This window comes from Oppia nitens, unplaced genomic scaffold (assembly GCF_028296485.1).
Source record: "Oppia nitens isolate AA-2021 unplaced genomic scaffold, nextdenovo-longstitch-racon4-pilon3 scaffold1_pilon_pilon_pilon, whole genome shotgun sequence".
NCBI classification, from domain to species: domain Eukaryota; kingdom Metazoa; phylum Arthropoda; class Arachnida; order Sarcoptiformes; family Oppiidae; genus Oppia; species Oppia nitens.
This window is the reverse complement of record NW_026533199.1, coordinates 10,379,314-10,406,203: the sequence shown is the minus strand read 5'-3', so window position 1 is coordinate 10,406,203 and position 26,890 is coordinate 10,379,314. Positions and strand designations below refer to the sequence as shown.

The 26,890-nt window shown below is 27.8% G+C and overlaps 8 protein-coding genes across 8 annotated transcripts; 7 read left to right on the top strand and 1 right to left on the bottom strand.

Annotated features, from left to right (window-relative positions):
- Positions 1-792: 792 nt before the first annotated feature.
- Positions 793-2,605, top strand: LOC128951351 (zinc finger protein 761-like). The gene is made up of 6 exons (XM_054296600.1): positions 793-1,267; positions 1,346-1,585; positions 1,664-1,924; positions 2,020-2,184; positions 2,266-2,377; positions 2,471-2,605. Exons 1-6 carry the CDS (start codon positions 793-795, stop codon positions 2,583-2,585), a joined length of 1,368 nt encoding a protein of 455 aa, XP_054152575.1. The 3' UTR covers positions 2,586-2,605.
- Positions 2,606-8,287: 5,682 nt separating this feature from the next.
- Positions 8,288-9,760, top strand: LOC128952096 (NDP-glycosyltransferase YjiC-like). The gene is made up of 2 exons (XM_054297431.1): positions 8,288-8,866; positions 8,941-9,760. The coding sequence occupies exons 1-2, from the start codon at positions 8,371-8,373 to the stop codon at positions 9,726-9,728; spliced, it is 1,284 nt and encodes a 427-aa protein (XP_054153406.1). The 5' UTR covers positions 8,288-8,370; the 3' UTR covers positions 9,729-9,760.
- Positions 9,761-10,579: 819 nt separating this feature from the next.
- On the top strand, positions 10,580-11,911 carry LOC128951350 (uncharacterized; the record flags this gene model as incomplete). Its single annotated transcript, XM_054296599.1, has 2 exons — positions 10,580-11,064; positions 11,136-11,911. Coding segments are annotated over exons 1-2 (1,188 nt in total), but the record flags the coding sequence as incomplete, so codon positions are not given.
- A 1,425-nt stretch (positions 11,912-13,336) lies between these two features.
- LOC128951349 (uncharacterized UDP-glucosyltransferase YdhE-like) lies at positions 13,337-14,797 on the top strand. The gene is made up of 4 exons (XM_054296598.1): positions 13,337-13,832; positions 13,908-13,966; positions 14,075-14,651; positions 14,784-14,797. The coding sequence occupies exons 1-4, from the start codon at positions 13,337-13,339 to the stop codon at positions 14,795-14,797; spliced, it is 1,146 nt and encodes a 381-aa protein (XP_054152573.1).
- Positions 14,798-16,531: 1,734 nt separating this feature from the next.
- On the top strand, positions 16,532-17,823 carry LOC128951348 (retinol dehydrogenase 12-like). Its single transcript, XM_054296597.1, has 4 exons — positions 16,532-16,699; positions 16,853-17,105; positions 17,192-17,594; positions 17,676-17,823. Exons 1-4 carry the CDS (start codon positions 16,532-16,534, stop codon positions 17,821-17,823), a joined length of 972 nt encoding a protein of 323 aa, XP_054152572.1.
- A 942-nt stretch (positions 17,824-18,765) lies between these two features.
- Positions 18,766-21,283, top strand: LOC128951347 (putative UDP-glucuronosyltransferase ugt-50). Its single transcript, XM_054296596.1, has 4 exons — positions 18,766-18,811; positions 19,078-19,719; positions 19,783-20,544; positions 21,264-21,283. Exons 2-4 carry the CDS (start codon positions 19,113-19,115, stop codon positions 21,281-21,283), a joined length of 1,389 nt encoding a protein of 462 aa, XP_054152571.1. The 5' UTR covers positions 18,766-18,811; positions 19,078-19,112.
- A 335-nt stretch (positions 21,284-21,618) lies between these two features.
- LOC128951346 (NDP-glycosyltransferase YjiC-like) lies at positions 21,619-24,883 on the top strand. The gene is made up of 3 exons (XM_054296594.1): positions 21,619-22,210; positions 22,283-23,032; positions 24,861-24,883. Exons 1-3 carry the CDS (start codon positions 21,715-21,717, stop codon positions 24,881-24,883), a joined length of 1,269 nt encoding a protein of 422 aa, XP_054152569.1. The 5' UTR covers positions 21,619-21,714.
- A 256-nt stretch (positions 24,884-25,139) lies between these two features.
- On the bottom strand, positions 25,140-26,824 carry LOC128952304 (serine/arginine-rich splicing factor 3-like). The gene is made up of 3 exons (XM_054297669.1): positions 26,243-26,824; positions 26,040-26,131; positions 25,140-25,897 (listed from the first exon to the last, which is right to left on the bottom strand). Exons 1-3 carry the CDS (start codon positions 26,363-26,365, stop codon positions 25,540-25,542), a joined length of 573 nt encoding a protein of 190 aa, XP_054153644.1. The 5' UTR covers positions 26,366-26,824; the 3' UTR covers positions 25,140-25,539.
- Positions 26,825-26,890: the final 66 nt, after the last annotated feature.

Here is a 26,890-nt window from a genome sequence, read left to right as displayed (position 1 = left end):
AAACTTTAAATTAAAACTCTCCAAAAAAAAATTAGTGAACATATTTATTTTTTATATTTGAATCAATTAATTATACATAAATATCTAAATTATAAAAATAAGATTAATAAATCTTAATTGATTTTATAATATTTTCAAACTTATCTGTTATTATAATAATTTTTAAAACTTAATTGATTAATTTAAAAGTTTTTAAAATTGTTAATATATTTTGTATTATGATTTATAATTTATATTATCAATAATATTTACTAATTATTAATAAAATAAACAAATAAAATATTTTAGGAACTAATTAAGTAAATGATTTATTAGTGAAATCTTTCAATTTTATTAAAATTTTTGGTTTCTTATTGTATTTATTATTATATATATATAATACTGGTATATACAGTATAAGTTTAATATTATAAAATGTTTAAATTGCATAATTGATTATTATTATTATTATTATTATATAATTTTGTAAATGTATGGTATTATTATTTTTAAATATTTATTTTGTTAATTATTATTAATTATTATAATATATACCGATATTTTTATAGCACAGATATATTAAACTAATTCAATATCTGTATCAAATCAAGTCATATATATTATTAATTTAAATGTAAATATATTTTTGATGATACGGTCCCTACAAATCATATGATACAATGTTTTGAAACAAAATTAATTTCAAAACAAAAAACATTTAATTCAAATGTTAACACATTTTTATGTTTGACTTATTATTAAAGTTATTATCAAATAAACATTTGGATATCACTTGTTAACTGATCCCATAATATGAGTGTTACTATTAATATCAATGACATCTTTGATGATGTTATCCATAAAAATGAAAGACTTGTCAAACAAATCAAATTATGTGAAGAAATGGTCAATAGTTTAGTGATTTGTGTTAATAATTGTTTGAATTGTCAACAAAATTATGAAATCAGCGAAAAGTTGAAACAATTTGAGTGTCAAATGAAGACATTGAAGACCGACGACAATGAAGTTGTCAATGAAGAAGAAGAAGAAGAAGTCGATGAACTGTTGAATAATTGCGATAAAAGTTTATCATCAGATGAAATGACAAAATCATTGACAAACAGGACATCAAAGACAAGAAGTGGTGGTAAAAGAGTGGAGACTATAATGAAGATAAAGAAGATTAAGAGGAAGATAAAGAAAGTGATAGAAACTGAATCTGTAGTCGATATAAATGAAGACAAATTGAACAGTAAATCAAGTGATAATCAATTGACAGCATTCATAGGTTTTTACAGTATATTCATATATCTATCTATTGTAATGACGATAATCACTGATACTTATCATTATTATTATATTACAGACAAATTTCGGTCACAAATTGGTCGACGAAATGCGGGATATGTTTGCAATGTTTGTCAGTACAAGACTGGTAATCGTGAATACTTTGAGACACACATAAATCGGGTGCACTTAGAGGTCAAGCCATACCAGTGCACGAAATGCTTGAAATATTTTCACGGAAGGTATCAACTGTTTCGCCATCGTATTCTCAATCACGGCACAGATATCAACGAATTGACCGCTAGAGAGGTCAAAAAACGTATGTTTTTTTTAGTTTACCGATAATAATAATAACTGCTTTTTATAAGATATTTTGTTTGGTTTTTGTTTCCTAAAGGGAAAACTCTGGAGAAAAATAAATGTCAATATTGTAATCGTTTACTACACGATAGACAGACACTTGAAAATCACGTGCGTTGCGTCCATAACGATATAGACACTCGGGTTACGTGCGACACGTGTGGTAAACAATTTCTTCATAGACTATCTTTGGCTACGCATAAAGCCATATATCATTCAAATCGCGATCATCTCAATAACTATGTATGCGATTGGCCCGACTGTGACTACGAAGCGCTCAGTAAATATAGTTTAGAAAGTATATATGATTTGTCCTTTTTTTTGATTAATTTATTATTTAATAGTATTTATTAATTAAAAATAAATAAATATTATTTTTACTTAAAAATTTAGTCCACAAGAAACGTCATATGAATGTAAAACCGTTTGCCTGTGAATGGCCGGGTTGTGAGTACCGTACGGCTGCCAAAGGTGACCTGGATAGACATAGATGTACACATGATAGCATTGGAAAGTATAGGTGCGAATGGCCCGGATGTGATAAAGTTTGTACACGACGTGAGTTTTATTTTTAATTATTTTATTTAACATTATCTGTAATCTATAAAATTAAATTATAATCATTATTATTATTATCAGCAATATTATTACGACTACATTTAAAACGCATTCACCAGGACTTACCCGCCAAATATAAGTGCCAGTGGCCGGCGTGCGGTAAATCATTCAAAATGAAATCAAATTTAACATTGTATGCTATTGTTTAATTTTTAATTACACCTCTACTAGTAATTGTTTTTTTTAAATAAATATTATTTTTTTCTAATTACCGGTAATTTAATAGTCACATGAAAGTACATAGCAAGCCGTCTATAGTGTGTGATTGGCCGCAATGTAACAAAATTTTTAAACGCATGGATCACAAGAAAAATCATTTATTAACACATCAACGAAAATAAAAATAAAATTATATTATCATACTGTACATTGTTTTTCACGAATTCCTGAAAGGAATACGTATATGCATTCTAAAAGTCTGTCTGTCTGTCTGTCCGTCTGTCTGTCTGTCTGTCCCACATAGGTTAGTGGTTCGAATCCAGACTCTGCTACAAAAATTTTTTTGATTTTTTTTATTTTATTTTTTGATAAATCATAAAAAATGAGCTATGGGATAAGTATTGAAATTTTGATATTTCATCAGGAACATAGAGAAAATGGCGTCTAAATTTTTTTTTTTTTTTTTTGATTTTATTTTTTGATAAATCATAAAAAATGAGCTATGGGTTAAGTATTAAAATTTTGATATTTCATCAGGAACATAGAGAAAATGGGGTCTAAAAATTAATTTTTTTTTTTGATTTTATTTTTTGATAAATCATAAAAAATGAGCTATGGGATGAGTATTGAAATTTTGATATTTCATAAGGAACATTTACAAATTACATAGCGTTTACAAATTAAAAAATATATATTCACGAATTCCTGAAAGGAAAATTGTGTCAAAATTTTTAAGTTTAGATTTGTGTAAATTACTAATTAAAATTAAAAAAAGGAAGTAAATTTAATATATTTTAAATGTTTATTTTAAATAATAATGTTAAATAAATTAAAAAAGTACTTGTTTAAAATGAACAATTTTATTAAATTAATTAGTATAGAATTATGTGAAAAATTAAAAATTAAGTAATAAAAAATAATATCTTGCTAGTACTTTTCCATAAACTCTGACGTAATAGTAAGTGTAGTACGTTTATAGTAATTTTCCATGAACTTTGATGTCATAGTAATTGTCGTAATTTTCTTGTATTTTTCCATGAACTCTGAATTCACAGTAAGTGTCATACATTTTTTGTAGTTTTCCATGAACTTTGATGCATAATATGTGTCGAACTTTACTTGTAGTTTGGTTTGACCTCTGATGCATAATATGTGTCGAACTTTACTTGTAGTTTGGTTTGACCTCTGATGCAAAATACGTGTCGAACTTTAATTGTATTTTGGTTTGACCTCTGATGCATAATACGTTTTGAACATTACTTGTAGTTTGGTTTGACCTCTGATGTATAATACGTTTCGAACATTACTTGTAATTTGGTTTGACCTCTGATGCATAATAAGTGTCGAACTTTATTTGTAGTTTGGTTTGTCGTGTTGTGCGACTGCTCAGTAGGCTGACAAATTAGTATATAAAGACTGCTATTTCTGCAGTGACCATCATTCAACAGTCTGGCATCATCTACAACAGTAAGAGTAAGTTGTTATGACTAATTTATAAATTATTTATTAATTTTTGAATTTATCAACAGATGGCATTAATTGTTGACGAATGCAAAGTATGCTATGACGTAGCGGAGCTGCTGATGTCCGAACTTTTGTGTGAAACATGTGAGCATCACATTTGACAGAGAAGTTTGTACAATGTTTAAGAATGGAGCGTCATAAAGGCTTCATTAAACTTGTTTGTTTTGTGTAAACTTTGGGTGGAACTAGAAATTTTGGATGTCATCTTTGACTAAAATGAAGAGTGACAACAGATAGAGATATTGGATGACGAACATCCAGTCCACCAAAAATACGTTTTGAGAATGATTGTATAATCTTTATGCACCAATTGTTCACAACATGTACTATCCACATCATACATATTGTTCTGAATAAGAGGAACCAATGTTTGCATAAAACGACGACGATCTTCTGTTTGCACCAAATGAAGATAACATCAGAGTCGAATCTCAAGAGATTGCCACTGACGAGATCAATAATATTTCACTTCAAAACAATCCATTTATATTTGAAGACGATATTGACTTCGCATGGGTTAATGACATCCTGGTGGTAACCATTGAAGACGACATTGAAGTCATAACAATCGATGACGCTGAAAATGATGTCATTACTTCAAATTAAATGACTTATTTATAATTATTTTTTTATTTTTGTCATTTAAATATTGTGTTTAACTTATATATAACAAATATAAAAAATAAAATTTGACGGTATTCTTTTTTTGTTTAAACCAATTTATTTTATGCTTATCGGATTCCTTAACCTCAAAAATGGTTAATTAAATTTTTTAAGTCGGAAATTTATTAAAATTATTTATTGACACTTACAGTAATTTACTAAGAGTTAATATGTTGTAAATTCCTGTTATTAGTAAATGTTTTTAATAAATTTTATATAAAAAATTAATAAAGTAATTGTTCTACAAATTTTCAATTTTATTCATTTTTCATTTATTAAATTCAAATTTTTGTTACAAATATTTTAATTAATTTTATGTTATGGTCTTTATTGGTATTTATTTTACATTGCGATTATTGAGTACAACTATATATGGTAAGTTATTTTTATAATTTAATAATATAATTTATAAAACAAAACTATTTTTATATTAAATTTATTAAAATATTTATGACAATTACAATGATAATTTAAGACATAATAATTAATTACAGAAATTGTCAGTAAATATTTTTAATAAATTTGATTAGTTGTTTTGTTTTATAAATTTTAAGTTTTATTAATTAATTCAATTCAAATTTTTATTACAAATAGATAAATAATAATATATGTTATTTAATTTAAATATATGAAATTATTGTCTGAGTCATTGATGTTAACTTCTTTGTTACTTCAAGTCAAATTGAAGTAATTTAATTTCTTTAATAATATATTATAATTAATTGATATAAGAATGTATAATTTTCTCAATCATTAATAAGATTTATCATTTCATCGATACTTAATTCCAACACTTGTTCTTCTTCTTGATTAATATTTAACGAATTATTAGGATTGATTTGCAAAGTGCTATTTTCATGAATATCTAAGTCGAAGTCTTGTATATTTGCATTCAACTCGTCAAATATCTGAAATTCTGAAGTTTCTAAGGCGTTTTCAATTACTTCATCTAAACTTGAGTCGATTTCTTGAGAGTTGTCATTACCATCAACGTCTGGATTAACCAAATTTTGCGATTCCAAAGTAATGGTTTCTGTTGCGATATTTCCATGCATATCAAAGTCGAAGTCTTGTATATTTGCATTCAACTCGTCAAATATCTGAAATTCTGAAGTTTCTAAGGCGTTTTCAATTACTTCATCTAAACTTGAGTCGATTTCTTGAGAGTTGTCATTACCATCAACGTCTGGATTAACCAAATTTTGCGATTCCAAAGTAATGGTTTCTGTTGCGATATTTCCATGCATATCAAAGTCGAAGTCTTGTATATTTGCATTCAACTCGTCAAATATCTGAAATTCTGAAGTTTCTAAGGCGTTTTCAATTACTTCATCTAAACTTGAGTCGATTTCTTGAGAGTTGTCATTACCATCAACGTCTGGATTAACCAAATTTTGCGATTCCAAAGTAATGGTTTCTGTTGCGATATTTCCATGCATATCAAAGTCGAAGTCTTGTATATTTGCATTCAACTCGTCAAATATCTGAAATTCTGAAGTTTCTAAGGCGTTTTCAATTACTTCATCTAAACTTGAGTCGATTTCTTGAGAGTTGTCATTACCATCAACGTCTGGATTAACCAAATTTTGCGATTCCAAAGTAATGGTTTCTGTTGCGATATTTCCATGCATATCAAAGTCCAAGTCTTGTATATTTGCATTCAATTCGTCAAATATCTGAAATTCTGAAGTTTCTAAGGCGTTTTCAATAACTTCATCTAAATTTGAGTCAATTTCTTGAGAGTTGTCTTCTTCATTGATAACACTTGAGTTTATATTAGTTGATGCCATAATAAAACTAATATAAATAACGATTTATTATAACTTTATTTTATTCTAATTTTATTTAATTATATTAAAACAAAAAAAACTTTCTAGTTGAAAGCAGAAAACGAACTGAAATTTTGAAGAAAATGCAAGCCCTTTTATATACAAGCTAAGACTAATATAAAACTTATAGGTTAAGTTAAATCTTAGCTAAAGTTTATTTATTATTTGAAGTCTAATAATAGTTTAAAATTTTAGAAACTTTATCAGATTTCTCAAAACACATAAACTTTTCCTAAGATTTAACTTAACCTATAAGTTTTATATTAGTCTTAGCTTGTATATAAAAGGGCTTGCATTTTCTTCAAAATTTCAGTTTGTTTTCTGCTTTCAACTAGAAAACATTAAAATATATTAAGTACATTGTGAATTGCTATAATATATTTTGTTTTCTATTAAGTTATAGTTTTTTGTTTTTATTTTATTTTAAGTCTGTTTTTTCACGAATTCCTGAAAGGAATACGTATATGCATTCTAAAAGTCTGTCCGTCTGTCTGTCCGTCTGTCTGTCCCACGAGGACATAGGTTCGAATCCAGGCTCCGCTACAAAAATTTTTTTTGATTTTTTTTGTATTTTTTTGATTTTTTTTGATTTTTTTTGGTTTTTTTCTTTTTTAAGTTAAGGAATTCGTGTGGAAATGCTTTTAAAGCATTCTCAACTGGTTAATAATGAATTTAATTTTAGTTTATTTCATAAAATTGTTATTTTAATTAAAATCTAAATATACAATATTTTATTGTATAATTTATTTTTAATATTAATTTTTCTAATTATATACTGAATATACTACAGTAATTATTAGTGCATTAAAAAATATTTATTTAAAAACTGAAAATATTCAATAAAATATTTGCTAAAAAATACTAAAATATTTATTTAAATATTTGCTAAAAAATACCAAAATATTTATTTATTTGCTAAAAAATACCAAAATATTTATTTAAATATTTATTTTTTATTATCATTTTATGAAACGGTATATTCAATGTCACCAACAGTTTACACAAATCACTATTGAAATCATTTTTTGGTGTTAGTAGTGATTCTTGTACTGACACTTGTTTTGATCTCCAATTTTTCAATGATTTTTGATGACCACCACTATTGATATGCATATATTTACAGTTTTATGTATTAATATTTTATTATATTTACGAAAAATGCTAAATATTTAATTAAATATTTTGTATGTATTTATATTTTAAATGTATATAATATTTAATTAAAATTTATTTATTTAATTAAATATATTTTCATTCACTAGTAATTATACTTAACTTTATACCGATAATATTGAGAACATTTTTTTTAATCAACTGTGCTGTAAATCAAAGATAATCATAATTTATAAATATTTTTTAGTAATCAGAACTTAACTTTTTTTTAAAAAAAACATTGCATGTGATAAGTTTAAATAAAAAATTTATACACATAATAATTTAATTAATAAACAAATTAAGTGCGTTTTAGTGCAATATTATTGTTAACTTTATATTTAATATAAAATTAGCTTGAACCTTGAAGTTAATAATAAGTTTAAATCATTAGTTTTTTACAAAATTAGTATAAATTGTCGAAATAAAAACATTTAATAAATAATTATAAATTAGTGCATTTTTAGTTTAATGTAATCAATACACTTAAATTGAAAAGTGAGTTTATTTGGTATATTATTTATCTAATAAAATTAATAGATTTTATTTATTTAAAGTCTTTATAATATAATTATCTAAATTAATTAGTATAGACTAACTATTGAAACAAGTAGTATGTATATTGTAAAGATAATAGTGTAACTGTTAACATATAAAAGTGTAATAATTAGTTTGAAAAACCAAACTTTGTATAAATTATATAAATAAACTCATTTTTAGTATTTAATAGTAAATAACCAAATATTTGTAAAAATAATTAGTATTTTTATTGAATATAAATAAATTACTTATTATAATAATGACCCGACAATTGCGCGCACTATTTATCTCTGTGGACGGCACCGGACATATCAATGCCTGTATAGGTGTAGCGCAAACATTGATGGCCAATGGCTATAGTGTGGCATTTATTATGAATGATCTCTGGAGAGGACACTTCACAAAGTATGGCATCGAAGAGATACTGTTTCCAAATAGTGAACTCAAAGTTGACGGCTTATTGGTTGAGGATTTTGCAAAACGTTTGGTCGACGATGGAGTTAACTGTCCGACGACTGCATTGGATAATTGTATTAATCTTAACCGAAACACTTTACCCGATTTTATTGACCGGACCGTACAGTTAGATAGAGTGTTGGACACATTATTGCCGACTATACAAAAGGATATCATATTAATTGATTATCCGTTTTGTTTGGCATCGGTTGTCAATTCGGGCACTCCATGGGTTGGTATTTGTAGTTGTAATCCATTGTATTATTTAGAAGACAATAGGACACCACCGGCTAATTCAGGTATTGATAAAATAATTATTTTAATAAAAAACACTTTAATATTTAAACTAAAAAACAATTTAAACATTTTATAGGATTGCCAGCCGTTGGACACGAAAATGAGTGGAAAGAGTTTCGTTCAATTATACATAAAGTAAAAACTGAAGTTTGGAAACCGTTTAAAGAATATTTAGAAACTAAAAACATTTATGATTTTAATGAGATTATTCCCTATCATTCAAAATACCTAAATATTTATGGCTTTCCCGAGGAATTGGATTATACAGATCTGAGACCAATGCCCGACAATTGGCATCAATTTGATAATTTTATGAGAAGTGACAAACATTTAACATTTGAAATACCGGACAAATTAAAGGAAAAACCCGGAAAATTAGTTTACTTTTCGTTGGGATCAATGGGTGCGGCAAATGTCGATAATATGAATCGACTTTTAGCTATATTAAGTAAATCAAACAATCGGTTTATTATATCAATGGGTCCACAATATGAAAGCATCAAATTGTATGATAATATGTGGGGACAATCAAGTGTACCACAACTACAAGTGCTACCGTTAGTTGATTTGGTTATAACTCATGGCGGAAACAACTCTACAACTGAAACATTTTGTTTTGGAAAACCAATGATAGTTATGCCACTGTTTGGCGATCAGTGGGATAATGCACAGAGAGTTGAGGAAAAAAGGTTTGGCCTTAGATTGGATGCATACAAGTGTACGGAAAAGGAGTTATTGTCAGCAATCGATACACTATTGAATGACAACAAATTGACGGATAAATTGAAACAAATATCACAACGAATACAACAAGAAAATAGTTTATCAAAATTGCCACAAATTATTGAAAAATTTATAAAATAATAATCATTTAAATAACATAATTTACAGTTTTATTTTGAAAAATATATTATTGAATATATTAACTTTTAAATATCATATTAAAAAATCTATATATATTTATTATTTTTAATTAAATGATATTATATTTTTAATTACAAAGTGATTACTGAATACAATTAAAAATTATTGTTTAAGATTAATAAAAATACTTTGTTTTATATTTTATTTAAAATTATTTATTATAAAAAAGTTAATAATAAAACAATTAATTGTAATAGTAATACCAGTATATTATATATTACATGCTATTGCATATACTGTATTAAAATATCTTGCTTATCATTAAATTTAATATTTAATAATATAAATTTATATCTTAGATAATAATTTAATTGATAGACAAATTAAGTGTTTTTTGTGTACTAATAATTTAAATTTGCATTTAATAAAAATTTAGCTTTAACCTTGAAAATTATCTTTTAACAATATGCACCCTAAATGATCAGGTGCATTTATTTGTTTATATTAATTATCTTGAATAATAAATAGATTTATTTGTATATAACATATAATTATCTATCAATTAAATGACAATTACTAGTTAATTAGTATAAATATATTAACTGTTGAAACAAACAGTATGTTTATTGTAAAGATAACAGTATAACTGATAACATATAAACTAATGACATAAACATTAGTTTATAATGTATTACAAATTTTTATATAAATTGTTGCAAACTTAGCATCATTTTGTAGATATAATATTAAATATTAAGTTTTTGTTGAAAAATTTTTAGTATTTTGTATATTAATTGAATATTTTCTTAAAAATAAATTATTATTATTATTATTACAATAATGACTCGACAATTACGAGCACTGTTTATCTCAGTGGACGCCACCGGTCATATCAATGCTTGTATAGGTGTGGCGCAGGCATTGATGGCCAGTGGCTATAGCGTAGCGTTTGTTATGAATGATCACTGGAAGGGATATTTCACGAAATATGGTATCGAAGAGATACTGTTTCCAAATAGTGAACTCAAAGTTGAGGGCGGATTGGTTGAGGATCTGGCAAACCGTTTGGTCGACGATGGAGTTAACTGTGCGACGACTGCATTGGAAAACTGTATTAATCTTACCCGTAAAACTCTACCCGCTTTTATTGACCGAACCATACAATTAGATAAATTGTTAGACAAATTATTGCCGACTATACAAAAGGATGTCATATTAATTGACTATCCGTTTTGTTTGCCATCGGTGGTGAACTCTGGCACACCATGGGTTGGTATATGTAGTTGTAATCCATTGTATTATTTAGAGGACGAGAAGACACCACCGCCTAATTCAGGTATTAATATAATAACTAATTATTTATTCAATAACTTGTATATTAAATATTGTAATGAAAACATATAATAGGATTACCAGCCGTTGGTTACGAAAATGAATGGAAAGAGTTTCGTTTAGTAATACATGAATTAAAAATTGAAATTTGGAAAGAGTTTAAACAATATTTAGAAACTAAAAACATTTATGATTTTAATGAGATTATTCCCTATCATTCAAAATACCTAAATATTTATGGCTTTCCCGAGGAATTGGATTATACAGATCTGAGACCAATGCCCGACAATTGGCATCAATTTGATAATTTAATGAGAAGTGACAAACATTTTACATTTGAAATACCGGACAAATTGAAAGGAAAACCGGGAAAATTAGTTTACTTTTCGTTGGGATCAATGGGTGCGGCAAATGTTGAAAATATGAATAGACTTTTAGCTATATTAAGTAAATCCAACAATCGGTTTATTATATCAATGGGTCCACAATATGAAAGCATCAAATTGTATGATAATATGTGGGGACAGTCAAGTGTACCGCAAATTCAAGTGTTACCGTTAGTTGATTTGGCTATTATTCACGGCGGAAACAATACTACAACTGAAACATTTTATTTTGGAAAACCAATGATAGTTATGCCACTGTTTGGCGATCAGTGGGATAATGCACAGAGAGTTGAGGAAAAAGGGTTTGGCGTTAGATTGGATGCATACAAGTGTACGGAAAAGGAGTTATTATCAGTAATCGATACACTATTGAATGACAACAAATTAACGTATAAATTGAAACAAATATCACAACGAATACAACAAGAAAATAGTTTATCAAAATTGCCAAAACTTATTGAAAAATTACTAAAATCATAATTATTTTTAATATTATATTTAATACTAAATAGTTTTTAATGTATTGCTATAAGTTTAATTTATCTAAAAATCTTAATTATAGGAGTAGGGTAAAATTCCTTTACTTCCTCTATTTAATTTTGATATAAAATCATATTATGTCAAAAGTTTTACAATTTTAAATTATTTTTAAATCTAAATGTTTTATTTAAAAATTGATAACTTAAAATGTATTTTTAGTTTGAAGATATGAAGTTATGTTAAATTAATAGATGCATTTATAAATCAATATTTTTTATTTAATTAATAATTTTTTAAAAACTATGTATAAATTTAATTAAATTATTTGTTTAAATATGGTAACTTATAACTAATATTAATAGTTTATATAAATTGTAGAAATTAAAATATATTATTTATATACAATATTAGGACAAAATTGAATAAAACATTGAATATTATTAAACAATTTATTTATTTAATTAACACATTATTTAAATATTTTGAAATTAAAAAAATAATAAAAATCATAGAAAAAGTGCTGATTTTTTGGCTATAACTTTACAAAGTAATAAAAGCAAAAACTTATGTCATTTGTTTTGTACTATGAAATCATAGAAAAATAAGTTTTAGTAAAATTATATTTCATATATTTCGGGTCCGGGATATTGGGTTTGAGATGTTTTATATCTAACAAAAAAATATTAATAGTATTCAGATTCTGTAAAAAACATATTATACTATTAGTAATAAAATTAGTTAATACTAAGTTTAAATCATTAGTTTTTGATACAAAATTAGTATAAAATGTCGAAATAAAATCATTTGAAAAAAATGATAAATTAGTGCACTTTTAGTTTAATATAACAAATGCACTTATTTTTAACTTTAATTAATTAGTGCATTTATCTGTTTAAATTATTAATATCATAAAATATTGTAGATTTATAAATATAATTTATTTGAATTAATATCATATATATTTTTAATTTAATCAAATAAAATGATAAAAATAGTATAATTAGTAGATAATTTTGTGAAATATATTTAGTACAGGGTTAAGCAAGGTTTAGAATTTTAGGGGGGTCTAGGGGGTTAAATGACAAAAATATCGAAAAATCTTGGGATGATCTAGGGTGGGGTGTAGACTTTTAATTCATTTTTAAATGGCAATTTTTTTAAAATTCTTTCAAAAAATCTGGGGGTCAAATCCCAAAATCTCGATCTTAGGGTTGGGGTCATTTGTCTTGACCACCCTACCCTCCTCATTGCTTAACCCTAGTTTAGTGTAAAGATAATATATATATCGTAATAAAAAAATCTGAATTAGTAATGTATATAAATTGTTGAAATAAAAATATTTTTGTTATACATTATTAAAATACAATTATTGTAAAAACATTTTATTTGATTTAATTATTACATCAAATAATGTCCCGACAATTACGGGCACTATTTATCTCTATTGACGCCACCGGACATATTAATGCCTGTATAGGTGTGGCGCAGGCATTGATGGCCAGTGGCTATAGTGTGACATTTGTTATGAATGAACAATGGAAGGGATACTTCACAAAATACGGTTTCAATGAAATACTATTACCAGATATGGAGTCGAGAGCCGAGGATAATATGATTAAGGATATAGCGATCCGTTTGGTTGATGATGGGGTTAACTGTCCGACGACGCCATTAGAAAACTCTATCAAACTTAACCGAAAAACTTTTCCCATTTTTATTGAACGTACAAAACAGTTAGACAATGAATTAGAAAAAATATTGCCAACCATTCAAAAGGACGTCATATTAATAGACAATCCGTTTTGTTTGTCATCAGTGGTCAATTCGGGCACTCCATGGGTTAATATATGCAGTGCTAATATATTGTATTATTTAGAAGACAATAGGACACCACCGGTTAATTCAGGTATTGATGTAACAAAAAAATGGTTTTATTTAATAACATAATTATTGAAATAAAATTAATTTAAATCTTTAATAGGATTGCCAACCGTTGGACACGAAAATGAGTGGAAAGAGTTTCGTTCAATTATACATAAAGTAAAAATTGAAATTTGGAAACCGTTTAAACAATATTTAGAAACTAAAAATATTTATGATTTCAATGAAATAATTCCCTATCATTCAAAATATTTAAACATTTATAACTTTCCCGAGGAATTGGATTATACAGATCTGAGACCACTCCCCGACAATTGGCATCGATTTGATAATTTTATGAGACGTGACAAACATTTGATATTTGAAATACCGGACAAATTGAAAGGAAAACCGGGAAAATTGGTTTACTTTTCATTGGGATCAACGGGTGCGGCAAATGTCGATAATATGAATCGACTTTTAGGTATTTTAAGTAAATCCAACAATCGGTTTATTATATCAATGGGCCCACAATATGAAAGCATCAAATTGTATGATAATATGTGGGGACAGTCAAGTGTACCACAAATACAAGTGTTACCGTTAGTTGATTTGGTTATAACTCACGGCGGAAACAATACTACAACTGAAACATTTTATTTTGGAAAACCATTGATAGTTATGCCACTGTTTGGCGATCAGTGGGATAATGCACAGAGAGTTGAGGAAAAAGGATTTGGCCTTAGATTGGATGCATACAAGTGTACAGAAAAGGAGTTATTATCAGCAATCGATACACTATTGAATGACAACAAATTGTCGGATAAATTGAAACAAATATCACAACGAATACAACAAGAAAATAGTTTATCAAAATTACCACAACTTATTGAAAATTTTCTAAAATAATTTTTTCTTATTGAAGTAGTTTTTCTTAATATATATTAATAAATGTTTATTTTAATATATAATTTATATTATATTTTAACATTTTTAGAGTTGATATACTAGGTTACACTATAATTTTTGTAAAAATATTAGTTTTTAGAAATAAAACCAGTTGAGAATGCTTTAAAAGCATTTCCACACGAATTCCTTAACTTAAAAAGGAAAAAATTTAAAAAAAATAAAAAAAACAGTTGAGAATGCTTCAAAAACATTCCCATACGATCTCCTTAACTTAAAAAAAACCAAAAAAAATTTTTGTAGCGGAGCCTGGATTCGAACCTATGTCCTCGTGGGACAGACAGACAGACAGACAGACAGACAGACAGACGGACAGACGGACAGACGGACAGACGGACAGACGGACAGACTTTTAGAATGCATATACGTATTCCTTTCAGGAATTCGTGAAAATATTAATAATAATATTATAGAATAATGTACATTATTTTGAATATAAATAAAACTAACTTAAATTATACATTATTTTATTGTTTTAAGTATATTAGATAAAATAAATTATTAATTTTATATTTTAAAACTTTTATAATTTTATAAGTTTAATAATATGATATTTTCATATAAAATTATATAAACAATTTTGATTTTTTAAAATTTCTAAATACTAAATACATGTACTGTATTTATTTCTTGTTATTTCACTTTTAGTTAAATGTGATAAAATTATTTTAAACTAAAAGCACTTTGAATTTATTGGTGTATTCATTTGTTTATCTTATTTATCAACTGAAATAAATATTAAAATTTTTTAATTAATATATTTTAGTATTTTTATTAATTAAATAAAATTATTAAGTATTTGGTACTAATATACTAATTAGTAGATAACTGTGTGAAATATATTTGTTTAAAAATAATATAAATATCTACAGACACTACTGAAAACACTCTATGGGTTAATATATGCATTTATAACCTATTATTTTATTTAGAGGACAATAGGACACCACCGGCTAATTGAGGTATTGATTTAATATATATTTTATTAAATTACTTATTAGTTTACATATAAATTAAATATTTTCTATAATATAATAGCCTGCAATTTGTTCGAAGTTATATTGATTGAACTGTATAAACAATTTATTTTAATTAATTAGGATAACACAATTTATAATCAATTAAATATTGACAATAATAAATAATATTTATTTTGTAATATAAAATATATAAAGTGTATTCAATTTTCAATTAGACTATAATTTACTCGTATATTTAAAAAATATTTAAAGTAAATAATGATATAAAACTTAATACAGTATTTAATAGAAGTTAATATACTGTTAGTTATTGATTAAGCAATTTAAATGTTTTTTTGCCCCTTAAATGTTGCTTCACTACAATACTGATGTACTAGTAGCTGGTTTTGCACTTAAATGTGTATAATAATAATAAACAGTATAATAAAAGTTATAAACCTATTAATAGGATCATCTAATTATATTTCTATGAATTTGTACCAACGTTTAGTACATTATCAGATAAAACTTATATATATATTATATATCTTGTATTTTAAACAGGGTATATAAACTACAGTAGTTTAGTTAAAAATTGATGCAATTTTGTGTGTGTGTGTTATATAAATAATTTTTATTTACTATTGTATCTGTACAAGTTGGCAAAAAAAATATCTGCAAATTTTTATTATTTATTTCATATATGATAATAATATTGAATGTTAATGTCATTATATGTTAATTTTTTAAAACAATAAAAAATTATTGAATAAGTGATAAATAAATTAAAAATATAATAATAATAATAATGGGAAACACAATGTGGTTTATGTGTCACAATGTTAAAGAGTTTACTGGCAATGTTACCGGCGGTCGAAAACGATGTCTAACCGATAGACGTTTAGACGGTCAGGTGGTAGTGGTCACCGGTGCCAATACCGGTATCGGTAAAGAGACGGCAAATCAATTAGCTTTACGCGGCGCTAAGGTATTAAAAATTACCATAAATTAGTTTAATTGTTAATTAAACTATAAAAATAATTATGAAACTTTGATTTTTTAAAAAAATAATTAGAAATATAGTAAATAATTTTAAATAAAAAAAATATTAATTGTATTTATTTTACAAATAATAATAAAGCTATACATCGGTTGTCGGGATTTAGCCAAAGCTGAGATCGCCGTAAAGGAGATGCGCGACCAAAATCCCAAGTCTGATGTAACGGCACTCAAACTGGACTTATCGTCGCTGAAATCGGTTCGCGAATTTGCCGCCGATTTGGCCAATCGCGAGAAACGGCTGGACATACTGGTTAACAATGCCGGTGTGTTTGCCTGTCCTGAATGGAAGACAGAGGACGGCTTTGAGATGCAGTTCGGAACTAATCACTTGGGTAAGAGAGTCAGTCATACATACCTATCCTAACATACAGTTCCCTTAACTAAATAATTATCGGTATATCTTATTATTGTATTGAAGGCTCATTCCTATTGACACTATCATTGACGCCACTGTTGAAACAGTCGCCGAGCGCCAGGATTGTGAACGTATCGTCGGCGGCCCATATGATCGGTCACATAGACTTCGACAACATTAACCAACGAAACGGTATATACACACCGATGAAGGCCTACGCCCATAGCAAACTGGCCAACGTTTTGTTTACACGAGAACTGGCCAAACGTCTCGGTCCGAACAGTACGGTTAGGGTGTATGCTCTGAATCCCGGCACTGTTAAGACCGATGCCCAACGACATGTCACAAGTGCCGCCTTCGAGTGGTTTATGAAACGGGCGTTTTTGACGCCCGAAATGGGTGCACAAACATCACTGTATTGTTCACTCGATCCGACTTTAGATAACGAAACCGGATTTTATTATGAGTTAGTAGTACTACAATATCACTAAATATCATAAATGATATATTATTAATAAATAATATTTTAATTTATTTTATTTAACAGTAACTGCAAACGTGTCAATCGGTTGATATCGGAAGCCACCGATGATAAGGTATCTGAGCGACTGTGGGAACTTAGCTGTCAACTCGTCAATCTTGAAGATCATCTCAGAAGACTATTTATTAAGACACCTACCAGTGCCTGGAATTAGGATCTCTCTCTCTCTCTCTCTCTCTCTCTCTCTCTCTCTCTTTCTTTCTTTCTTTCTTTCTCTTATTATATTTCAATTATATTAAAAAATTATTTATATGTTGTGTGCGAGTTAAATACATATAATTATAAGTTATGATGAAAAATATTATCATAATACACATTAAAAAATATACTTTTTAAAAAATAAAAATAAATAAATAAATTATATTCTTTATAAAAATATAATATGTAATATTATATTATATTTAATTTAATTTATGTTGTTGTTATTGATTGAATTGTCAAAAAATTAAAATAATATTAATAGATAATGAGACACGATGTTTATAATTTATGATTTATGTTTTTAAATTATAAATATAGATAATTGCCTAGTTTAGTTTTTGCACTTAATTAACTTAACGCAAACATAGGTAATGCACTAAATAATAATAGTAATAGTACTTTAAATTTTATAATATAATACAATACTTTTAATATTGTATGTTAAAAAATACAGTATCATAAACAACGTGTAATATGTTTAGTAACATTTTTCCCCACTATGTATGCAATATTATATATAATTGTGTAATTTATATGATTAACTGTTTACAATAATCTAACCCCCTTTGACATAATTTATATTATACTAACTATTAAGTATTAATAATTCACTGTACCGTATATACCAGTGCTATGTTAGGGATAATACAGTTTTTGCACTTTACAATTGTTTATACTGTGTTTGACTATAATAGTGTAGAATCTATACTGAATATACTGTAATGTATAAATTACATTATATACTGTAATATAGTAGTGTACAGGTATTAGACAGTATTGTAGTGCATAAACAGTATAAACACTATAAACTATTGTAAAGTGCAAAAACTGTATTAACACTAACCATAGCACTAGTATACGGTATAAAAAGGAGATGCAAATAGCAGTCTAATTCATAAATTAACTAAAACTTGACATAGAATTTAAAAAAATAATAATTTGTAAGTATTTTTAAGTAATTTATTAAAAATATAATGTAAAATATTAGATTTAAAAAAATGATATCAAATGTACATAGATTTTCAATATTAACATTTGTAGTCATTTTATTATAAGATTAAAAAATTTGATAATAATTATAATTAGAATTTATTATTTAGAGAATTAACATAAAATTTTTAATTGTCAAAAAAACTTGTAAAAACTCTTTAATAATTGAATTATTATTTTTAATTATTTAAATGTTTTATATTTATACTTTTTTTAGCACTTATTTTTAAAGACAAACAAACTCACAAAAAAATGGTCAAACAGTATCACGCAGTCATTTGTTCATTTCCGGGCGTCGGACACGTAAACGCGTGTCTGGCAGTCGCCGAACGGCTGGTCAAAAGTGGACACTTTGAGGTGTCATTTGTGGTCAACGAAAAATGGAAAGGTCGTCTCGAACCGTATGGTGTACGGGAAGTCCTATTGAAAGGAAGTGATCATAACCATCAGCATCAGCACAGTCATAATGATGGACACAACGGGAATGATGGTCATCATCATCATCATAATAGTCACCAAACAGATGATCATAAGGAAAATCATGTGGTGGTGGCGGTAGAAAACGATGATCACAACAAAACCAGTGATGAAGATGTTTTGGTTAAACAAACAAAAAAGAAGTCACCGTTGGATAAGATACTGGAAAACTATAAACGATCGCACAATCATTTGGATATGATTGTCGAGATTGACAAACAATTAGGGGAAGTGTTGGCCAAACTCAAACCGGACATTATTTTTCAAGAAGTACCAACATGTATACCATCGGTGGTCAACTATGGTGTACCCTGGGTCAATGTGCTCAGTATGAATCCATTGTTTTATTTGGAAGACGATAGGACACCACCACTGGGATCAGGTATACGATTGTTAAAATATTTTTATTTATTTAATTAATTTTTTTTAATTATTATTTTTTAAGGACTGTCCAAATTTGATGACAAAATAGAGTGGAAAAAGTTTAGAGAGGCATTAAGTGATGTCAAACGCAATGCATTTAAAGAGTTTCACAAATATTTAGCAGATAATGGTGTCACTGATTTTGAATCTGATAAGATGACCTATCAGTCCAAATATTTGAACATTTATGGCTATCCGGAGGAACTGGATTATCATGAACTGAGACCATTACCTAAAACATGGTATCGATTTGATAATATGATGAGACTGGAGAAACACGTCGAAGCGTTTGAAATACCGGACAAACTGAAGGGAAAACCGGGAAAATTGATATTCTTTTCGTTCGGATCGATGTCCTGTCAGGAAAGTGCCTGTAATGTCGAAAATATGAACCGTTTGTTAGCTATTCTGGCAAAATCGCCGAACCGTTTCATTGTATCAATGGGTCCGAAACACGAGGACATCCGGTTGGCCGACAATATGTGGGGCCAACCGAGTATACCACAGATACAAGTCTTACCGCTATGCGATCTGGCAATCATTCACGGCGGCAACAATACTATGACCGAAACCGTCTATTTTGGTAAACCTATGATTTTGTTGCCACAAGAAGGAGATCAGTTGGATAATGCACAGCGAGTACAGGACATGGGATTTGGTGTCCGATTGGATCGTAACGATTGTACCGAAAATGAATTGTTGTCGACAATTGACAAACTATTGGCTGATAAACAATTGGCTAATAAAATGAAACAAATATCCAAAAGGATTCAATTGGACGATAGTTTGGGAAAATTACCAGAAATTATTGAAAATCTATTGAAATAATTTATTTGGTTTAAAAAAATAAATATATATTCATAAAGATTATCATATATTATTTGTATTTATCGTTTAATATATCATTAAATATTTTAATAAAATTTGTGTTTAAAAATATTTTAATTATTAATATTTAGTATAAATTATTTGTTAAAATAAATTTTTATCATAATTTTCAATTAACTTAATTATCTGTGTTTTACTAGACATAAAAGTATAATAATACAGTACAATAAATTATTTTATTACTTAATGATATGTTATTTTTAGATATTAATAAATTATAAAAAAATAAGTTCAAATAAACTTAATTAAAAATGTAAATAAAATTATCGATAATATTTATAATATTTACAATATATAAGTTTAATTTTATTGTATAATATTTTATAGTAAACTAAAATCAATAAAAATAATTATTGTATAAATAATTATTATAGTACATTCTATATAAAAGTGCAATAACTGATTTATTATAAAATAATATATAAATATAGTATAAACATTGTATTAACATAAGTGATTGAATTAATTAAAAAAGTTAATTTATAATATAACTATATAAATAAGTAGTTAATTTACATAAAATAATTAAAAATACAATAGTGATTTTTTTTATAAATTTTGAAAACAATCATAAATAAAATTATTAATTGTGTTACTATTTTTGTTATATTACAGACTATGTATACCTATTTTAATTATAAATAAACTAAAATAAAAAATTACAATAATATTTTTGAAATGTTAGCGAAATATTTATAAATTTTATCCTAATAATTATTTATTTATTTATTTATCTATAAGTGCATATTAAATAGTAATGTCAAGGTCATTTTCTACAATATTTTGTACAGTATTTACTTTTTATATAATAGTCTGTGTATATAATATACAGTATATTAAGATAAGAGTCACTCAGTTTATAACTACAGTATAAAACAGTATAAAAGTGCAAAAACTGTCTGTGTTTTAATAATACAGTACAGAATATACACCGATATATAAGCAGTTTGCAAACTTTGCTGCAAAAAGTTATTTCAAGTTTGTATTACACAATTCAAAATATTTATATAAACATATACTAAGTTTACAACAATTATTTTTAAATACAAAATATTACGGTTAAAAAATGGTCACAACTATACACGTAGTGATCATATCGCACGACGGTGTCGGTCATGTAAACGCGTGTCTGGCAGTAGCCGAACGGCTTATTCAAGTGGGACATAGGGTGTCGTTTGTAGTGAACGAACAATGGAAAGGTCGTCTCGAGCCGTACGGTGTACGGGAAGTGCTGGTCAATGATCCGCAACGAAACAGTAATGTCGATCCGGCCCGTGATTTGGCTGAAAAAATAGTGAAAATGGATTTGTTTGAACCAAATCAACCATTGGTTCAGGCAATGGAAATTTTCGAGAAGTTTGCACCGCAACAAATGGAAACAGCACAACGTTTGGACATACAATTGGTACAGTTACTGCCCGAACTCAAACCAGACATCATATTCATTGATTATGCCGTTTGTTTTCCAGCGGTGGTCAACTATGGCTGTCCATGGATTAATGTGGTCAGTATGAATCCACTCTATTATATCGACGATGATAGAGCACCGCCTAGTTTTTCAGGTATATCCCTCACCAAAAAATTATAAATAATACTTATTTATATATATATACTGTATATTAATCTTAAAATAGGTTTATCAGAAATGGGAGACAAAACAGAGTGGAAACAGTTTAGAGATGCTGTCAGTGATGTTAAACGGAAATCATTGAAACTTTATAATAATTATTTTAAACAAAAAGGTATTACCGATTACACCGACGATAGTCTAGTTTATAATTCAAAATATTTGAACATTTATGGCTTTCCTGAGGAACTGGATTATCTGGAATTGAGACCATTGCCACCTAAATGGCATCGATTTGATAATTTGATGAGACGTGAGAAACATATCGCGGCATTTGAATTGTCAGACAAACTGAAGGAAAAACCGGGAAAATTAATTTACTTTTCATTGGGATCTATGGGTGCGGCAAATGTGAAAAATATGAACCGTTTGATTGATATACTATCAAAATCTAATAACCGATTCATTGTGTCAATGGGTCCGATGCCCGAAGCTATACATTTAGCCGAAAATATGTGGGGACAATCAAATGTTCAACAAATACAAGTATTACCGTTAGTCGATTTGGTTATAACTCACGGCGGAAACAATACTACTACCGAAACCTTTTATTTTGGTAAACCAATGATTGTGTTACCACTTGGTGGAGATCAGTTGGATAATGCACAGAGAGTACAGGATCTTGGTTTAGGTGTAAGACTAGATGCCTATAAATGTACAAATAGGGAGTTATTGACGGCAATCGACACACTATTGAATGACAACATATTGACCGATAGATTGAAACAAATATCACTGAGAATTCAATCGGACGATAGTTTGGGAAAATTACAAGAAATTATTGAAAATCTATTAAATCAACAAAAATAATGTATACTAAAAAATATATAAACTATTTATAGTTTTTTTTATAAAAAATCAATTTTATTTATTTATTTTTTATAGCATTAATGATTTTTGTTTTTACATTACTTTTAAAAAATAAATAAATACTTACCATTTGTATCTATGACTTATTACTACCTTAATTTCATGGGTGATATGTTGATACAAAATTTGATGATCAAATGTCGTAATAATTACCTGATTTTTTTTAGTTGTTTGATATGTTGTGTCATATTTGTTGTTATCGTTGATTCAAAATAACCCGTTTTATACATTAAATGGCAAACCAAATACTTTGCGACAATTGAGATAATAATTTTTAAAACTATTAGTTTAGTTTAAAAAAAGTTTTGTGAATAATAAGTGCTTATAATAAGTTGTCACACAATATATTGAGAGATTGATGTTGACTATAGTTATGACACATTTTTGTTGATTAAAAAATAGGTATATGTTTATGTGTGTGAGTGTATGTGTCAATGAAGAGGTGGTGTCTATGAGGAGGTGTGATGTCAGGAGTAGTAGTAGTAGTAGTAGTCTTAGTAGTAGTAGTAGTAATGATGAGAAAGGATATTATCACTATTAATAAGCTTTAGTTGGGATGAGATAGTGTATGATTAGCATAGAATGTGTTTTGGTGGGGGAATGGATACAGATTTTGTATATTAATTAATTCATACAAAATCTAGATCTACTGTATTAAATATTTTTCTAAAAAAAACTTGATCTAAGTGGGACACACCTACATTTATAACCAAAAATTACAAATCTATAAAAAATTAAATTTTTAAAATTTAAACTCTTGAACTGACTATAAAAATTTAAAAAAAAAATAAATTTTACTAAAAATATATGTAAATTTTAGTTTGATATATATATTGAAAAATGGTCAAGATAAATTTATATTTTCTAGTAAAAGCTAAGCCAATTTAGACACAAACAATATGCAAATATTATCACAAATTATATACCCTAATCATTGTGTATATATATTGGCATAATTACGATATTGAAAAAATGGTTGAAATAACTTTGAGTGATATATAGTAGTATAAGTATAAAAAATAAAGTATGGGAACAGGTAGGTACTGTATAAAGCTGGCCGTCACTGACAACTATCACTAATAATAGGTGTTATAGTTGACGTTGATATATGGTTGTGATGATGATATAGACGACACATTTGACTGTATAATTGCATAATAATGTTGTGATGCGGGTGTTTGCTGTTGTTGTTGGCGTGAAACTAAAACTAAAATGTATGGCCAAAACAACTACCGGTAAAATATTAGATGGCATGCGATCTGTTTATGTTATATGTGATAGTATACTGGTATGTATTTGTGTGGGTCAGTCAGTCAGTCATCATCACTAATAATAATAAGCAGAGGATGTGTTTATGTGTTTGTCATAAGAAAAAATCATTACACGAGGAGGTGATTACTGATGTAATAATAATATTAATAGTAGTAGTGGTAGTAGTAGTAGTAGTAGTAGTAGAGGTTGTGTCACAAAATATATTTAATTTTTATAATTTAAATGATGATTATAGTCGAGTTGTTTTTTGGAAGTCGAGTAGTTTACATATATTTATTGAATATTTCAATATTGTTTTTTTAAAAATTCAATTCATGTCGATAAATGTTAAAAACACAAAAATTACAGTATATTTTTCACATTGATTTCGACATTGATAATCGAAAGAGAATTTTCTTTAAAATGTCAATTACATTATCTCGAAAATATAATGTCGAAAACAGTGATTGAAAAAACACTGCAATAATTGTGTGATAATAATAGCTAGAAATACAACAAAAATATACTGTCATAACAATGATATTGTAATTTAAATTATGTACTGTATATATATATATATACTATAAATTGTTGACTTTTAGCAAATATAATGTCATAAAAGATATAATAAGTAATAGTAGTAATAATTATAACAAATAAAATACAGGTGTTTGATGATAATAATAATAATAAATTGGTATATATATATAAATTTATGTGTATACTAAAAATATATATAAAATGGGTAAATATTTTTATATAGCTATCTATCTATAGTATAATTAAATATTAATTTAAATTTTGAATCTTAAAAAACACATTCATATAGAAGAGTGATTGGGTGGGTGTGTTGGGGAGGGGGAGGTGTATGTATAAAACAATATTTGACTTGTTATTGTTGTCTATTTAAAAAAGTAGTCGAAAGTTGATAGAAGAGTTAGTTGTATAGTCGTGTTGTGTTGTTTGGTGATAGTTGACCGCCTGCTGGTTGGTAGTCGAGGAGTAGAAGGAGGGGAACAGTATGTATGTACGGTATATATATATATATATTCATCTATCCATTTAATGAAGACAACACAACCACAGGTACGGTACTGTATTGGGACAGTTAGTAGAGTCGAGTCAGTGAAAGTCAGTCCGTTTTTATATTCCATAGCGTTGGTCATTGCGTGGCGATCGAGGAATCGGTGATCGCGATCGCGAACGACTGGGCGGTGTGCGCGGTCGTCGTCTCGGAGGATAACTGCCGCTACCGCGTGGTGGCGGACTCGGTGAGCCGCGATAGTAGGGTTCGGTGCGTCGAGAACTGCCGCGCGAATAGGATGGCGACTCGCGGCCATATCCGCCGCGACCGTAATCGGGTGGTCCTCGCGAAGAGCCACCGCCCGATTGACCACCATATTGCCGTGGTCCGCCGCCACCACCACCACCGCCTGACTTGCCGTCGTGTCTCGATTTGCCGGTCGACAACTCTACGCGAATACGACGTCCGCAAAGTATTCTAATAATCGGTAATTAAATAAAAATAAAATCAAAATTAATAGATTGAATAACAAATTTGCCGTCCGTTTCGGGTATCACTAGTCTCGAGCGTGACTCACGACTAGACAACAACACTACTACTCTATATACTCGGGACTTACTTTCCATCTAAGCCACGGACAGCGTCGCGGGCGTCACGCGGGTCCTGAAACATGATAAACGCAAACCCGGGCGGGTTTCGGGCCACCCATACCTAGTTTGACATTATTGAAACAAAAACAAAAAATGTATCATGGTTAGTTTAAATGCATTATAAATGATTGATTAATGATAGTCATCACTAGTGATACAATAAAACACAAACCTCTTTAAGTGGTCCATAATAGCCGAAAGCGTCTTCCAGTTCATGTCGGGTGCCATTGTTGCCCAACTCTCCCACATAGACCTTACAGTCCAGTGGACACGCATCCCGACCCCTGTAGGTCATACTACTTGATGAGGTTGGAGAAGGAATTGTTGCTAATGATAGTCGCGCTTATCTATCAAAAAAACACACCCAAACTTACTGTGATATATGATAATCACTTAACACAGACACCACACACACGTTGTCTTAAACACTACACAAATGTATTGATGATATTGTTGTCGTTGTTGTGATGATAGTAGTAGTAGTAGTGGTGTTGATGTCGTCGATCACTGTGTTGTCAAAGTTGTTGTTATTTATTATTATTATTGTTGTTTGTGTTATATTTTTTTAATGTATTAAATAATTTAATGTATTATTTTTTATTGTAAATTATTTTTAACAAACTGTAAATTGAAATAAAACAATGAATATATACGCGTATAATATAATACAACAATATTAAGCGCACAATAAACACATTATAACATAGAAAAGCAATATACACAATGTGTGTATGTATTGGAAGGACAGTCGCCTTTTTTTCTCCAATGGTGGGCAAACTGTAGGCGACATTTTTATCAATACGTGACGTCACACCGGTAT